The 18,784-nt window shown below is 35.5% G+C and overlaps 1 protein-coding gene across 2 annotated transcripts in view; it reads left to right on the top strand.

Moving 5' to 3' along the window:
• Nucleotides 1–18,784, top strand: part of Calcrl (calcitonin receptor like receptor) — a 98,416-nt gene that overhangs the window by 76,139 nt on the left and 3,493 nt on the right. For both annotated transcript variants that reach the window (XM_028762910.1, XM_028762911.1), the window contains 6 exons: nt 1,996–2,122; nt 4,674–4,827; nt 6,203–6,263; nt 6,344–6,410; nt 11,773–11,991; nt 14,128–14,169. In XM_028762910.1, coding sequence (XP_028618743.1) covers nt 1,996–2,122; nt 4,674–4,827; nt 6,203–6,263; nt 6,344–6,410; nt 11,773–11,991; nt 14,128–14,169 — 670 coding nt within the window. The remainder of the gene's footprint in view (nt 1–1,995; nt 2,123–4,673; nt 4,828–6,202; nt 6,264–6,343; nt 6,411–11,772; nt 11,992–14,127; nt 14,170–18,784) is intronic.

The raw sequence follows: 18,784 nt of genomic DNA on the forward strand, positions 1-18,784 counted from the left end.
TTTTTTTTTTTTTTTTTTTTTGGTTTTTCGAGACAGGGTTTCTCTGTATAGCCCTGGCTGTCCTCGAACTCACTCTGTAGACCAGGCTGGCCTCGAACTCAGAAATCTGCCTGCCTCTGCCTCCCAAGTGCTGGGATTAAAGGCATGAGCCACCACCACCCAGCTTATTGTAACAGTTTTAACCACTCAGCTGAATAACAGGACTGCTAATGCAGAGAGCTTTGGCTTGAGTTGTGCATGTTGATACAACTACAATCATGTTAGTTACTGTAAGAAGGAGTTAAGTAGCCCTGTTCTATTTATTGTTAACAATCTTCATTGTTAATAATCAAAATCATGTTACTGCTATGTCATTTTATAGAAGATAGGCCTGCCTTTCAATGTTGCATGTCATTTATTGAAAAAAAAATAGGCCTGTCTCTCAGTGTTGAATTGCTTTAAATGACAAGAATCGTGTACTCTTCAAAATTATCAAAAATTCCCATTTTCTGTGGAATATCATCAATACTCTGTAGGCCAGACTTTACCTGAGCCTTCCTCTCATTCCTCTCATGCTCTGTGAAATCAAGTCAAGTTCGCTGACTGAACTATGAAACCAGGAGTTGTAATTCTTTCTATTTTGATGGATCGCAGATGGCTGCCAACACCTGCTATTGAATGACTGTCTCAACTACATCCAATGGTTATTTTAAGAGCTATCACATCCATTAAACTTTTCTAAATCTTCACTAATAGCACTGAGCACACACTGGCAATCTGTAATCATTAGTTTGGGTTATATTGACTTCCTCATTCTTTAAAAAAGTGTAGCTTGTATATAGAATCTCAGAGCTACAGACGTTTCAGAAGGAAAATAATCTGAACTGTGTTTTTAAACGTGGAAAACATTTATTTCCCCATGCTAATTCTAAATTTCAGCACACTCTGATTTTTTTTTTAAGGTAAAAGGAAGTGAAAGACTGTACTTCAATTTTTCAAAGTAGAAATCTTGGGATTTGTGTAGGATGGTTTCCCTACAAAGACTATCTGAGTTAGTTTTACTAGAATGCACATGAGGTTATATTTTCTGCAATGCAGTGATGTATTGTGCATTTCTACCCGTGTGTTTAACATTGCCCGTCAGCAGTTGGCCTCAGGTAGGCGTCATCTTATCATTTTTCTCTGGAATCCCAAATAAAACCGTGTTCAGTTGCTTAAGGAAGGAAATTGTGCTGGGCTGTTCGCTTGAATGGAGGTAAGGAAGTCATGCACTAAAAAATCTAAGAGTGACTGAGGATTAAATCTGAGAAGCTCATTCATTCAATGCCAATGACACCCTCCTGAAATCTACTATGTATGAACCCCATGGGCCAGGTCTTCTTTGTTTTATATAAATGGTAAACGGTCAGCTTCTTTTTAATGTCTTGAGGACATCTGGACTAATCAGAAAAACAATCTACAAAAACCAAATCAATGCCCTCAGTGATTTCTAATTTTCATCCATGTAGCTAATGTAAATGCAATGATATATTTCCCATGACTGGTTGATGTAAGTATAGTCATTATCAGTTCAACAAAATAGTCTGGACTGTTTAAGCAAAGCAGACTGGGTAGTTTAGTTAGGGGCATTTCACCTGTGTGGGAGTCTCAGGTAAATTAAAATATTCAAGTTGGTCATTGGCATGGCTTTGATTATATAACTTCACCAAATCTCAACTGCCTTTTGCAGCATAGATCAGATATTGTGTTCAGAATTAAAGAGAAATTAATTCAGATTTTGCTCAGGCAATTTCCCTACCCCCCATCTGCATATCTCTATGAAAACAACTCATTTCCATCCAGGATTTTCCCCAATTAAAATTTTTATCAAGTGAAAATGATAGATAAACAAAATAAGATTTCCAAACTTAGAGCAACCTCTATGAATTGAAAGTGTACTTTATTTGAAATTATGTTTAATTAAAATGTAGAAACATTTTTATAATATCAACACATTGTATTTTTTTTGCCTTGTAGGAGCCTAAGTTGCCAACGGATTACATTGCATAAAAACCTGTTCTTTTCATTTGTTTGTAATTCGATTGTAACAATCATTCACCTCACGGCAGTGGCTAACAACCAGGCCTTAGTGGCCACAAATCCTGTAAGTAAAACATGGTTGTACCTGTGAAGATTAACAGGAAGAGACATGGGTTGGGGGTGGTTTCTGATATAGAATATGTGAATCATTAAATAAACGTATATGTACACATACAGAAAGCATAGCTGTATTGCAGTCTAGGAAGGTGAATTTCCTTCAACAGTTCCAACACTTCAGTTCATGTCATGGCTATGGACTCCTGGTACTGATGGCCCATAAGACTATGACTAGGCAATGTTTAATCCAAAGCAGTCTGTGCATCTGAGTACTTAAATGAAAGAACAAATATATGTAATGGGAAATTTAAATAATATTGGCTATCAGGCTTACATTAAAAATTATTAAAATCAGTAAGACAAGGATTTACATACTTTGTATGTACAGTAATGTTAAACTCCATTAACAAATAGTGTTCTACCAATCATTGCTTCAATAAGCAATGATACATTTTTCTTCCTATAAGCCATAGTTTAAAAATATATGCTAAAATTTATATGTATATAAGTTATCCATGATGTAAACTATACTTGGATTCAAATATATGTATATATAACAGAAATTTTCACACTTTTAGAATCAGCTACTTTGACATCGTGGCAAGACCTCCAATTTTGGATATGGATATGGATGTGTGTGTGTGTGTGTGCGCGCGCTCTTGAGCACAAGTTGTGTTTTCTGAATTATGTTACCTAGTTACTGAAATCAGAGAAGGAAAGGGATTTCCACCAAATAGGTCAATAAATAACACTTTTGTATGTCTTTATGCATATTTTCAGGGTAATTTACAAAGTTCTAAAGTTTTTCTCATTGTTTTCACATGTGCTTCCTGGTGGTTTGATCTTGCTTGTGTTCCTCTCTAAAGTCATCGGGGGAGGAAACAGGCCAGAATATAATTAGCAGTATGAAACACTGGCTGGCATTCTGCCATTGAAGAATGAATTTTTCTTGGAGAATCTCTTTTGTAACACAGCAAGTTTCTGACTCTTATGTAAGCAGAAACATAAGGATATATACCTAATAGACAAAGTATACATTGAAGTATAGTGAATTTACTCTTTGGAAAAAAGTATTTTCCGATTATATTAACAGTGCCCTCCACAGAAATATTTTTTTCTGAAGTATGTACTAAATATTTTTCCTCACAATAGTTTATATTAATTTTAAAGTAATGTCAGAATCAAGTTGAGTTAGAGAAGAATGTAACAGCTACATAAACATTGAGGGTTAAATTCATCATACAGATACTCAAGTCTATGTAGTTAAAACTGTTTTTGCTTTGACAGGCTTGAGTATCATCTTGTAAAACACATGATACTGAATGATTTAAAATTCACCAAGTGCATTCTCCACACATTAAATGAAGAAATAATGTGACAAATATCCTTTAGGAAGATGTTATTACATGTATAAGGTTTTTGTTTTTTGTTTTTGGTTTTTGTTCTTTTGTTTTTTGTTTTTGTGAGGTAGGGTTTCTTAGCAGTCCTGGAACTCACAGAGATCCACCTGCCTCTGCCTCCTGAGTGCTGGAATTAAGGTGTGAGCCACCACTTTCCATCTTCTTCCACTAGTTCTTTCTAAATATCTATACGATGTGTGGCCATTTACACTGTATGGCTCACAGAAATATTCAAGAATTTGATAAAATATGTGTAAATGATAATAGTTCAAGTGCTTTAGGATGACATTTACACAAATGCTATTCATCCTATCCATGATAACTCTAAACTTATTTTTAAGTGCTCTTGGTTTCTAACGTAATGTTAATTTAAAAAAAATTACAATAGCTACTAAATGTATATTGAATTTCAGATCAGAAATTAAAGATTGTAACATTCTGCTACATGTCTATTAACTTTTATAAAGAAAGAATCAATATTTCTCACCTTCTTTGTGTTTTCTTTATCTGATATTCGGATTTCTTTCTTCTTCTCTATAAAAAAAGAGAAAATAGGAATTCAAGAAAAATAGGAGGAGGAAAAAAAAAGAAAAATAGGAGGAAAAAACCACCATTCTTTATTCTGATATGAAAATTCTATATTTTATGTTTAGGCAATGTGTAGGTTCATTAGAGAATTACTTAGTATGTTTTATTTATTTACGCTTGTGGGGTGAAGGATACAAATCGTACTAAGGATTTATACATGTTTAATTAAGTACTGATAAGACTATCAAAGTTTTTCTGACAGAAAACAACCAGAATCAAAACTGATGTACCGTGGTGTATGTGTCTACTGTTTATATTTAATCTAAATAAATATAGACAATAATTTGAACTCATTAGAAAAACAGATACCCAGTAAGCAGAGGGAGACTTTTTTTGTTTGGAAATGTTTGGAATATCACGTGATTCTCATGAACTAAGAGAGTACATAGTTAGTAACTTTAGAACCATCGTGGGATGAGTGTTCAAAAGAACACTGTGTAACCCAGATTCCCTAGTGTGCACATTTTTGTGTGTGGGACAAGAAAATCCCATGGTTTCTGAAATAAACTAGATTACTTGCTTCACATGTGGATTTCATAAACTAAGAAATCATTGTTCCCCCCCTCACAGGTGAGCTGCAAAGTGTCTCAGTTCATTCATCTTTACCTGATGGGCTGTAACTACTTTTGGATGCTCTGTGAAGGCATTTATCTGCACACACTCATCGTGGTGGCTGTGTTTGCGGAGAAGCAGCACTTGATGTGGTATTATTTTCTTGGCTGGGGTAGGTGCCATTGTCATTACCTGCTGATTTATCTGATGAAGAAGGCTTTTTGCATTTAGGCCACACGACTTAGTACCAACCATTCTTTCCTCATGGCCACAAATTGAAATAGGCAAAATGTTACAAGCTCACGGTTTCTCTAGTCTCATTTTGATTAATAATGTGATAGTGTTTTTATATTTTGATATTCCAGTGACAAGCTCATTCTAGATGAATATGTAGTGACTCTGGCAATAGAATTAAATTTACAAATTAAGGATCTAGTCTCTGAACTCTTCTGAATGTCCTCTCTTTTCACTTGTAAAATGAAGACATGTTGCTAAATAGCTTTGAAGTTCCACCAAAACAAAACAAAACAAAACAAAACAAAGAAAAAAATCTCTATGAGATCCCCATTCTCACTCTTTCTCTCTTGCTTTTCTTTCTCTTCTTCTTTGCTTTTGAGACAGGATCTTTTTGGCTTAGAACTTGCTATGTAGATCAGAAAGGTTTGAAATCACAGAGATTTGTCTATATCTTCCTCCCGAGCACTGGAATTGGAGATGTGTGTTGTCATATCCAGCCCTGTTGAGATCTTCTTAAACTGTCATCTTATGGTCAAAATTTGACATGTCAATAATTGAATGAAAGTATGCAAAAGATCTACCTCTTTCATACACTGTCTTGCCATAGTGTAACTCACAAAACAAGCTATGAAACATACACTGTGTTTCTTAAGGTCATTGGAATGGTGTATGTGAATATGATACATAGTAAATGAATTTAATAGAACTATCTTCTAGGAATAAAACAGAAATTTAATTTCTTTATTATCTATCAAATGAAGCTGGAGATATTGCAATAGATTTAAGAGCTATGTAGATACATATGCCAAATTGTCAGTGCATTCTGATTGTCTCTATAAAACATGTCTTCACTTCAGTTTTTTCAAGATCTTATTTAGAAGCCTCAATGGATGCAGAAATCTTGTTATAAGGAACATATTTTTCTCTTTTTCTTCAGAAGATGGCTTTCTGTGAATCTGCCTTCTACAATAGAAATAATTATCAGTCTCAATATTTCCCAACATTTGACATTAAATATTAGCCAATTTCATCCCATGGAAATTATATGAATACAAAAATTCTGCCAAGGATTGTGACTTAGGCAGCACAGAATGGGTTAATCTCTGGCATCTTACTAATTCAAAATGATATGTGATATTCACACTTGATATTTGGTCACACTTACCTCTTGACTGTACATATGCAATTACACAGTAAGCATAGGCATAGTTATTTTTTGCTGCTAAGGTGTCTCTGAAGTTCATGACTTCTTTGAAAATCCTCTTCAATAAGGAAACTTACCCATTCATTTGGTTTTGCTTTATTTGTAGGGTTTCCTCTGGTTCCTGCCTGCATCCATGCCATTGCCAGAAGCTTGTATTACAATGACAAGTAAGACATTTTCCATTTGTGACTTCCATTAGAACTAAGTGAAATGAAAATCTTTCAAATATCTCCGCTTTATCCCCTAGTTGCTGGATCAGCTCAGACACTCATCTCCTGTACATTATCCACGGTCCGATTTGTGCAGCTTTGTTGGTATGTAACAAAAATTCTCAGCATCTCACTGTTGCTCCTATTTCCTGAATCTCCTCTCCAACCTTCTCACTCAGAGTTGCTGCACTGCTTCATTGAATCAGGTTCAGTGAAGGTGTTATATTTGTGCAGGAAAGGTAAATTGCTAATTTGCAAGTGGTGGCAAAGCATCAGGGACCAAGGGTGGGAAGCTGCTTTTGTAGCTGAACTTTAAGTGAGGTCAAAATGGTTCGAACAGGATTAGACAACTGCTAAGAGCAATGAAGCAGCCGCTCCTCTGGCTTTGGCTAGTGGAAAACAGTTGGTGCTCAAATCACAGCCAGGCAGGGTGGAAGAAGTAGCAGAAACAAATACTCAGACTTTTCTCTCTTCCTGTCTCTGATTTCTTAGTTCCGCTTGCTAGCCAAATACAGTAAATGTCAGAGTGTCAGAGTCTGACTCCTGACACCATGGGTGCTGCCTTCTGCACAGGATTGCTCTAATAAGAAACGGCAACACACTTATGCAAGAGTAATGGGCCAGTGAAGATACAACTTTGTTTCAAAAAAGTATCACTTATGTATTCTGTAATTACAATATTCACCATATCATATGAGTGTAGCAACTGGGCATCTTTGAATGTGGTTGTGTTACTAGAAAGTTTGTAATTCCTCTTTTGGGTTCTTAGTCTTCTAACTCAAATTTAGGAAAAGACACTAAAAAAAAAAAACCCCAAAAAACAAACAAAAAAAAAACAAGGACAATATTATTAAAGTTTAAGAGAAAAACAATAGGGAAGATAAGCTGTAAATCTTCCCAGCTGGATGGAAGAGAGGAAGCTGAAGGAAGGATGTGCCATGCCATTTGTAAGCAGCCAAGTAGCAGAAGAAGGGTGGGAACTTCAGAGAAAGCATGAGAAAACCTAAGGCATCAGGAAAGTATGCTAAGTTTTGGGGAAAGAAATAGAAAGCACAAACAGGAAAATTTACACTCCTCTGAGTAACTCAGAAATGCAGGTTTTCTCCTCATCGTACATAAGGAAGCTCTGCAAGCGTCTGCACGAGGGGAGGGTTTTTGTAAAGAATAAGTAGATTATTTATTTATTTATTTATTTATTAGCATGGCTTAAGATGAATCAGGGGTGGTATGTACCCAGGTGACTGACAGATCCAGCTAGACTAGCTCTTAAGGTATGTCATGTCTCCATGCGGGGGGGGGGGGGGGGGGGGAGAGAGAGAGAGAGAGAGAGAGAGAGAGAGAGAGAGAGAGAGAGAATTCTTCTGTCTTGGAGGAAATAGTTCTCCTTAATAAGCCTTAAGAGAGCCTCAGTGGCCTCTAAGAATACAGTATTACAGTATTCCTAAATTAAGAGACCCTAAAATCATTTAGGAAATATGTTGAAATTGAGGAATACATACAGTCCATTTTCACAGTGAAAATCTAGACATGTAATTCCAAAACTGTTCATCAGAAGGAACTGGTGTCTGGACTAATTTATTTGTAGTTTATTTGGATTTTGGGTCACAGGATTATGTATAGTCTGGATTATGTATGGTCTTTTAGAAAGAGTTAAGAAACTAGAGCTCCTTTCTGATATATATATATATTTTTTGAGACAGGGTTTCTCTGTGCAGCCCTGGCTGTCCTGGAACTCACTCTGTAGACCAGGCCGACCTCGAACTCAGAAATCTGCCTGCCTCTGCCTCCCAAGTGCTGGGATGAAAGGCGTGCACCACCACCGCCCTTCCCTTTCTGGTATTCTTAACCAGGAATTGAAGAACATTCCCTGCTTCTGGCCAAGGATGGGAATGGAACTGTGCATGTTGGGGGTCCTTGACCCTAAGGTGCCTGGCCAATCTTATCTCTTGTCCTTTCCAGTTAGAAGGCAACAGAAGTCATGTTTAGTGCTTTCATTATGTAACTTCAATGAGCAAGAAATTAATACAAATGTTTCTTCCATGGAGCATGAGAGACCCTAAGAGTGGTATTTTTCAGCTGGCAAAATCCATTTTTCCCCACTTCCTCCTTCACAACCCACCCTCCTAGTAGTCATTGGTGCAAATACAACACTTTTCAAATGCCAAGAGAAGATGCATTTAATCTGAGACCTAGGAGATGTTTAGGCCACTTGAGGACTTAAGTAAGGAATTACTGGCCATCCTTGTGTGAACATCTTCCAACAGTGAACTTGTAGCATCTGTACTGGTTTGTCCTTCTTTCTTTTATGATCCTGGGCACTTTGTTGATATGAACATATCTTGTGATATCCTCCAGCTATTGAACATCATGGCTATCATAGTAACAAGAGGTTTCTCAGCAGGCATTAATGATCTGTAACTCTTCATCTTTCCCAGGGATGAACACCAACCATTATTGGCTAACCAAGTACTCAGTTCTATATATGTCTATACACACATGAGCTACACTAAACGGGCTAAGTTGGTATACTTAGATATTTATATGTGTACCTAAATATATGCACACATATAACAGTAATAATTAAATAAAAAGAGGCCATAGATTTGGGAGGGTGTGGGGATGGGGGTTTACCTGAAAGAAGTTTCAGGGGGGAGGAGGAGAGTTGGGGAATGATGTGAATGAGTAGTCATGTTACAAAATTGCCAAACACATAAGTTAAAAAAAAACAAAACAAAACAGAAATCTGTTAATCAGTTCTGTTTTAAGTTAGAGGATATTCAGATGAGGTTCATCTGAAATGTAAAGTTCTTCTGCTTTTGCTTAAAATAATACTGATGTGGGAAACTGCATAGAGCATAGATTCCAGTTCACCCTGCCCCAGCTATATATAGAGAGAAGCTTACATAAACATTAGCTTCCTCTTCAGTTCTAGCTTCGTGTTTTAAGCCAGAATGACGGCTTTAATGAATAGCTTTGTATTTAACTGTTCTTTCATGGAAGAGAGATCTAAGTGGCTACATTTCTACCATTTATCAATTAGTGTTTTTTGTATATTAGGATGTTTAAATACTTTGTAATATAATTCATATCTATAACTTATAAATGGATAAAAGATCATTCCTAAGTGGACAAAAAGTCATACAACTTTCCCAGGAAGTGGTAGTAATTTTTATTTTTATTTTTAAAAAACTCCATCTGCATGCTAGAAGGAACTCTCTTTAGAGGGTTAGGAATAGAACCAGCATGCTGGCTTGTGTCACTGTTCATGTCCCACCTGTCAGATGGCTTTCTCTATGTCTGTCTGCATTGCATTCCAATGTCTGTCAATGTGTTTTTCTCACAAATGTGTTCTCATCAGGAGACTGGTTAGCTATATTATGTTTAAAGCCTGTGTTACACTGAATTATTTTAGCAGTGGACTAATTTTGTACTTAATTATTTTCATGACACATGCTATTTATTCATTTTTTTTTGCCTTGATGAAAGATGGACTTCCATTATTTGAATTTATTAAGATACTTGTTGTTTAAACATCAACAAACAACAGATGTTATAGAAGTCAAAGGTCACAGAAAAAAGAAAGAAATCAACAGTTTACCCAATGTGACATTTATTGACAAAATGAATTGTCCATAAGAAATGGGCAAAATTTAGTTTGTATTTAGGTCAATATAGTGGTCAGTGTTAGCTGTCATCTTGTCAGGATCTAGAGTCACCCAAAAGGCCTCTGGGCATGTTTGTAGGTGATTTTTCTCAATTACCTTAATTGATGTGGGAAGATACAGTTTAATCATGGACAAGACCATTTCATAGTCAGGTTATCCTGGGCAGTCTATAATGGAGCAAGTAAGCTCAGCACTAGCATGCATTCCATGCTGCTGATTCCCGACTGAATATAGAATGAGGCCAACTGCCTCAGATTCCTGCCACCTTGATGCCCTCCTTATGCAGTCTATTGACAAATAGACTAGTCTTAGATCTAGTCTAGTCTGTTGGGCTATGTGCTAAAATAAACTCTTACATTACTTTGTCAGAGTATATTATCACAGGAACAGGTGGAAAAAACCTAAAGTAGTCAGTATAAAAGGAGAGGAAATAGAGTTTGAAGAAAGAGAAAGTGGATGAAAAGGATGGTAGAGCATAGACAAATTGAAATTAATGCATTCATAAGACACATTCTTAATTGCTGAGTCAAATTCCATTTTTAGAGTTCTGTGAAACCCTTCAAAGACAATGCTATCTCTTGGGGAAAGTTGCTATGGCACAATAAATAGTAAATTGTAGTTCAGAGAGTTATTTATAGAAGTTGTTATGGGAAGCCTAAGATTCTTTGGTATAGTCTAGTTTGACCATCAGCTGGCTCAGTAGCATAAACTCTTTATCCATAAGCAAAAAGAGAAATGACAGTACTATTTCAGGTACTTGCTATGAGAAATGTTCATATAGAAAGATTTTATTAACATTATTACAAAAAGGAAAACAAAACACATATGTAAAAATAGTTATTTTGGCACAATACACTCTTGGAGAGTACATTGTATAGGCACTGATGAAAAGGTGATTCTTTTAAAAATTAACATTTGTTGAGGCTGAAGAAATGGCTCAGCAGTTAAGAAGAGTTGCTACTCTTCCAGAGGACCAGAGTTCAGTTCCCAGCCTCCATGTTAGACAGCTCACGACTGCCTATAATTCCAGCTCTATGTATCTGACATCTTCCTCTGGCTTCCACTGTTACACACACACACACACACACACACACACACACACACACACACAAAGTAATAAAAAATATTAAAAAATAACATTTCTTAAGAATAATTCCTTTTTGCTAAAAGTGTTTATGACCTTGAATTGGAATAATAGACGCATCTTAAATATTAGATAGAAAATGAGCTTAAAACGGCTCAAATATTTCCTGACTATGTTTCACAATAATTTTAACATAATTTTATTTTTATAAAAATTAATTTCACTAAAATTTATGTACCTGTAAATGGAATAACATTACTTTATAAATACACACTAATTAATATTTTACAAAAATGTGCCTTTAGATCTTGTACATGAAATAGTTTAAGTTTTATAAAACTGGAGTTCTCATAGCCTTCTTTCTTTTTTAAAAATTTGTTTATCTATCTATCTGTTTATCCATCTATCTATTATCTATCTATCTATCTATCTATCTATCATCTATCTATCTTTCTTATCTATCTATCTATCTATCTATCTATCTATCTATCTATCTATCTATCTATCATCTATCTACCTATCTATCCATCTATGTATGTTTTTGAAACAGGATTTCTCTGTGTAGCCTTGACTGTCTTGGAACTCACTCTATAGATCAGACTGGCCTCTGCCACCCAAGTGCTGGGATTAAAGGCTTGTCCTACCTCTGCCTGGCTCTCATAGGCTTCTTAATATTAAACAAAACAGACTTTTAGACAGTCTTTTATTTTCTTTTTAGGTAAATCTCTTTTTCCTATTAAATATTGTACGTGTTCTCATCACCAAGTTGAAAGTCACACACCAAGCGGAATCCAATCTCTACATGAAAGCCGTAAGAGCTACCCTCATCCTGGTCCCACTACTTGGCATTGAATTTGTGCTTTTTCCATGGCGGCCTGAAGGAAAGGTTGCTGAGGAGGTGTATGACTATGTCATGCACATTCTGATGCACTATCAGGTAAGGCGTGCCTGCCTTCAAGAGGGCAGCTTGACAAGTTTTGTATTGAGTTTACATGTAAGTTTGGTTTCACTCTTGACTACTTGTATAACGTGAAGCCTTTCTGATTCTCGTGCCTTCTCTTGGGTTCTTTTCCTTCTGTGGGTTTGTCTTGTCCAACTTCAATGTGATCATTTTTGTTTTATCTTATTATATTTTGAATGAATGAATGAATAAAAGAAAACCTAGCCACCAGAGTAAAGGTTAGCAACTGAACTGTCAACTGAAACCTTCTGAGAGAGGGAAAATGAGTTTTCTTTTTTTTTAAAATTATTATTACTATTACGATTATTATTATTTTTTAAAAAAATCAAATTGTAATTTTTTACTTATTCACACAGGGGTTATAAACACAAAAAGGCAGGATGTGGGGAAGGGGATGACACTGGAGTGTGAGTGTTCAGGGGGAGTACAGATATCTTTCAGAACAGGGTATTGGCTGGGTGAAGGTTCAGGAGACAGGTCACTATGACTCTGCCTATGATTCACTTGTCCTTATCTAAGTTGGTACTGTCCCCTAAGGCTACCTATTTACAAGGTCTATGACTCCTCAGGCTGGTAAATTTCCACAAAAGCTGCCTGTTTACAATAGCTTATAGCCATCTGTTTCAATGTTTTTCCACAGAGACCCAAGACTTGGTGTTAGTATACATGTATGACAGGCCTATTGCTGATTTTAGGCCTATGGCTGATTTTAGGCCTTCAGTGTGTAAGCAGGGCTGCCCCTGACATCTCCTCCCTTCTCTAAGTATAGAAGGGCTGTGGCAATTCTAATCTTGTGAAGGCGGGGATAGAGGTCTGACCTCCAGTAATTGAAGGGGACTCTGTACTGGCTCTGGTCCCCCTGTCGTTGTCCAGTGGGGAATGAGGGCCGTACCCATCCTGATGTCTTTTTTCCGGAGAGTGGATACTTTTGACATCATCCCCTATGCAGTCAGGCTTGTCCCTCAGGGAACCAAGAGAGATATTTTTAACTTTTATTTATATTCCCTTGCAGTGCTTAGCCTCGCAGCCTAAGCAAGAATTCAGATCGCCTGTCAGAGGGGGTTCTGGGTGGCCCCTCTTTCCTTGGTCTAGGGGAAGAAGTCCCCTCTTTTAAGTTGGGTGGAGATGGGTTTTGGGAACACCCTGGATAGAATAACAACCCCATCTTGAGTCTTGTGGTCCTCCATAGCTAACTTATGGTAAAGTATTTGAATAGGTTTTGCTACCAAATTATTTATTTATTGTTTCACAGAGTTAGTCATCCTATTTAAGGCCCAGGGACCAAAAGAAGTAAGCAAAAATAACCCAATTAATGGTCCCAAGATAGGAGGAAGTAGGGTGGACAACCATGGAGAGGTTGAAAACCAATTCTTGTACCAGCTCTCATCTTTCTCTTTCTCTTTGTCTCTCTGTCTTTTCTCAGGGCCTTCTCTGACCTTTTTCATGCTCTCTTTAACCTTCCCTGTCTTGTCTATGTAAAGGCAACATTCTTCTTTAAGGGCTGTACACAGTCAAGAGCTGTACTCTTCGGTTCTTTTCCTTCTGTGGGTTTGTGTTGTCCAACTTCGATGTGACTATTTTGTTTTATCTTATTATATTTTGAATGAATGAATGAATGAATGAATGAATAAAAGAAAACCCAGCCACCAGAGCAAATGTTAGCAACTGAACTGTCAACTGATACCTGCTGAGAGAGGGAAAATGAGTTTTCTTCAATGATGTGACAGTATATCAACCACTCCAGGGCCAGCATCATGTTCAGAAGTAGTTGACCAATATATAATGGACTCCACAGTGTGTGTGTGTCCATGTGCATGTGTGTGTAGGTGTATGTGTTGTTTTATTTGGTTACAGTTTGATGGTTTTTGTTTTTCTTTTTGGGCATAGTTTTATTTTGTTTTCATGTTTTGAGGGGTTGATGTTGTGTTGGGTTTTTGTTTGTTTTTTTTTAAGAAAGGACTTAAAGTTGAATGGGTAAGGAGGGAGAGACGATCTGGAAGGACTTGGGAGAGGGGAAAATATGATCAAAATATTTTAAATTAAAGAATTGTTTTAAATAATAAGGAATATAATAAAAAATAGACTCAGATAATTTTATTTTATTTTTTACAGGGTCTTCTGGTGTCTACAATTTTCTGCTTCTTCAATGGAGAGGTATGTTTATTGATTTTACTATTTTTTTTTATACAATTTCCTTCTGAAGCAAGATGAAGTTATAAACTTCTCCCAAAACAACCAATTTTATCACAGAAAAATTACATAAAATTACTTTTTTAGGTGCAAATACCATCTCAAAAATTTGGGTAACAGAGTTGAATGGTAGGGAAAAGTCAGTCTTACTTCAAAATATTCCAATGAGTAGCATCAATTCAGCTAGCCCTTTGACCTACCATTAGAAAGTATGAAGTTTGGATGTGGCTCTGAGAACACTGCTGGGCAATCTTTAACTTCCTAGAACATGTACTGTCACAAGAAACAGAATCTGTTTGTTATCCCTCTTCTCTTTTTCAATAGGCTCAACTGTATACTCTTTTGAAAGGTTTATTATAGATACAAAAAGATTAAAACAAACTAAAGTAAAACAGTAAGCTAGGAAAGTTAGACTAGAATTCTGTAACAAGCAGCATGGGAATGTGTTATTGGATATTTCTAGGTTTCTGCCTGAGGACTTTCTACTCGAGAGGCTTCTGTAATCTAACTGGGTGGATACGTCTAGTCATATGGATATTGTTACTACTCAGTTGTTTGAGTATCATTGACTTTGCTTTTTATTTGTTCCTGATATACTTGGGCAGTTTTTATCTAAAGGGTGCTAGCACAATTGAACACAGCGTAGAAATCTAGATAGCAACTCAGTGAGAAGTGGATCCTGTGTAACTGAGAAACTCATCAGGAAACCTCAGATAGGGAACACATGGCCCCACTGGCATAATTTATGTGAATATTTCCTATAAAATAAATTACTAGAAATTACATATGTCTTATAAGAAACTACAAATTAATTTTTCTTGGTCTATGTAAATGCTACTTTTTTTCTCTTTGGAAATAAGCAAACAAATTGTTTAGAGTAAAAATTAAAGTATGTGTAATCGAACCTGTAGCTATTACATTACATTAATCTATAACACTGTATAACAGTGGGATAGAAGAGTGTACTGTCGAATGAAACTATTGAGTTGTAACATAATTGGTATCTCCATGATTCTACATTATGCATGAGAGTGACTATTTTCCCCGAGTTGATTGCACTTGTAGTCAAAGAATGAAATGAGAGGGTACAGATAAATCATTTGTGTTGAAAGGGAAACTCATACAATCTTTATTACGTATGCATACAGATGCACTGACTTATGCAATCTTATATGAGCTAATGTTGACTATAACAATTAACTATTGATCAGCGATATGAACACATGTCAAAGACCATGCGTAAAATATGGAAGATGTCTTCGTATCTATAGAAACAGATTAGTGTGGGTTTTAAATATTTAAGTCATAGTCACTAGTAAACTAGCTGTTGCAGTAGGTGAATTAGGGTAGGAAGGAATGGGGAACGAACATAGTAGGACCTTTAAAATTCTGGAGATGCTTCTTTCTTCCTAACATTTATATTTTAGAAAAGACTTGGAACTAAGGAAAGTGCATTTGCCTTATAAAAGGGAAATAAAAGCAAGTTATTTATACTTTTGTTGGAAAGGTAAATGCAAAGTTTTCATAAAATGCCCCAGTTTCACCACATCCTTAGTATAGTATAACTTCATCGCTGTGTTGATCAAATAGCTCATTGTTTTAATGAAAAAAACCATGTAGAAATGGGAACATTAATCACACTTGCAAGCTAAATTTTAAATTGGCACTTTCCTTCAGAAACAGTATCCAGGGAGTATTGAAGTTAATGCCTTCCACTTCTGTTGTCCTTTATCTGTGTAAACAAAAGAGACACAGTACCTTGTTCTTCTGCCATGCCTTAAATTGAGAAAATTTTGGCATTGGAAAATTTTAATAACAAGAAAACCTTTGAACTCTGTTGTTGCCAAATCCTCAGTTCATCCCAACATCTTTAATATCTCTCCCTTTTCCTTCTGCTCGGGAGACTGTTCGTTTGAGCATGCCTCAGCCCAAGTCTTAAGAAATGCTGTAATCCCTCCTTTTCTGTCTCTTTGCCTCTTGGTTTTTCCCACTCTTGTAACACAAAGAAATAGCTGCCAGATTCAATTTGTGTGGTTCCAACTATGTCATGTTTTTGTTAAAATGCTTTGCTTGGTTTTAGTTTCCCTCTTGCCCTTCACGTTAGGTCAAGTGACTTGCTTTTGTCTAATATCTGCGCTTGCATTATTAATGCCTGTTAGCATTTCTTGCTAGTTAACTGTAGGTTCATAAGTGGTCAGGCCACTTTCCTCTCAGCCCCATTCCACTCAAATTAAAATATGCAATGGTAACCTAAAGAAGGGGCTATGGTCATCAGAAGGACATATGTATCAACAATGCATTGTAAGTATTTTTTATCAACTAGACAAAAAAAATTGTTGAGAAGCCTTAACTCATATTCTGTAAAGAAAACTAAATATTTTTCTTTATATTTAATTTATAGTTATATCATACTCTTAAAAATTGATTTAGATTAAGGAGTGTTATTATTGAGCCTTAACATGTGCTAATAAGCATAAACCATGCTAAGCATTTGATTTAGTTGCCTGCATAAAGCTCTTACATAAACCAATGAAACCATATTCATATCTTTAATAATACCTATATTTTTCATTTGTCCTATTTAAATGTCTAATTTAACACTCTGTTAAATAAGCATGATGTTGTATTAGAGAACAAAGATAAGAAGGAAACATTCTTATCATAAAAGTTTGCAAAGACCATGAGTCTTTAATTAGGTTCATTTTTTTAACTTTGGTAAATAATGGTCCACACTTCAGAACATTTTCTTTTCATTATTTTTCTGATGATTTATTCACTAAGAAGAAAGAAGTTTGTGATCATAATCATAGATTCTTCAAGAACAAACATCTAATAGTTCATACTTATTTTGATTTCTGGGATTTAGCTAGATTTCTTTTAGAACTATCTATCAATCCAAGGGCTCAAGACGAGTATCTTATTGACATCTTTCAACATTAGTCTAGAATATTTTATGGGAAGATACATTCTACTCCCATTCAACTTGAATCTTTGTAGTTCCAGTTTCTAACTAGTCTAGCATTTATAATAAATGAGAATAAAATACTCACCCAAAAGAGTTACATAATTGTTCAAAAGTATTTCTTGTTAAGATCTCTGAATATTTACTTAAACATACCATGTAAAGCCATTGGCCTGCTGGGACCCCACAGAGCTAATGCAGTTATCATTTGCTTACATGTCTGAAGACATTACATACATAAATATTAGTATGTTAATTTAAATACCTTATTTGTTGGTTTAGAATTAATAAAATCATGGGAGAATCAAATAGTAATTTTGTGCAAGATAAGTACATCTATTATCCTCTAATTCCTTTATTTCCACAGTGTTATTATGAATATATGTTAGCTTTTGCTACCAAATATAAACAAATGGTCTAAAAGTTGCTGGACTTCTTAATAACATAGTATATAACTGAGTTTCTAAAAATTTTGCTTATATAGTGTTTGAATTACTGAAAAATTAAATAGACATTTTATTAATTAATTTTGAATTACATTCAAGAAACGGATGGCTCCATGTTTTGACCATTTCATTCCTTTTCCTTTAATACTAAAACATGAAATGAGACAGGAAAACTTTGTTTTTATCTTAAGTGTTAGCATGTAAGAGACTTAAAAGTACCCCCAAAACTGTGGTCTCCTATAAATAATTATTGTTTGTAGAATGTTTGGAGAAAGCACAAGAAAGAAACAAGACAGATCTTATAAAATATTTAATATGGATTTTACATGAATATTTTGAACAGAAAGTTCATTATATATTCTTAATATCTGAGGATGTTAAGAGTATATGAATTGCTTGGATTTTTTTTTAATTCTTAGATTCCTTTTGGGGATGGGCATAAGAACTGGCCAAAGTATCAGATGACAGTTTGGGAAAATCTATTCAAACTACAAACATTTAGGCAAGAATATATTACGCCACAGGGATGGGGCAAATGTTTTATGACCTAAAACTGGCCACCCTCTACTCAGGCTGCATACAGGTACCGGACTATTAGTATAAAGATGTTGGCATCTAGGACTACGCTGACTATTTTCATTTGTGTTTAAAGACTTAGCATGAAGGAAGTCTTTCTAGTGTCCTAATTCAATCAAAATAAAAATCATTGTATTTGACACAACTAGTCATAATCTCTAATTTCTGTCAGGAAGAAGGCATTAAACTTCACATTTGTTTTAAGAAAGAAAGCTATAGGTCAGAGGAATTTTAATCCAGCAAAATGACTGCTCTGGCAAGGAACCACATCCAAAGACCTTCAAGGTCTCTGTGATCTGGCAGGAATACAGATAAACCTTTAGTAAATGCCTTTAATCCCAAACAATACAGGTAAGATTAGTTTATAGAAGGAAGCAACCATGTTTGAAAGTAACATCTAATTGAGGAGTAGACAAAGTGATGAATCAGAGAAAGATTTAACAGAATGATTCAAAAACAGGATATGCCCAACTCTCATGAGAATAGTATAGAAATAGAATTTAAGGCATCACAAGTACTAAGTGAGCAACCTACCAAGTAGCTAATTCATTCTCTCTCTCTCTCTCTCTCTCTCTCTCTCTCTCTCTCTCTCTCT

This window comes from Grammomys surdaster, unplaced genomic scaffold (genome assembly GCF_004785775.1).
Source record: "Grammomys surdaster isolate TR1022 unplaced genomic scaffold, NIH_TR_1.0 136, whole genome shotgun sequence".
Classification (NCBI taxonomy): Eukaryota; Metazoa; Chordata; class Mammalia; order Rodentia; family Muridae; genus Grammomys; species Grammomys surdaster.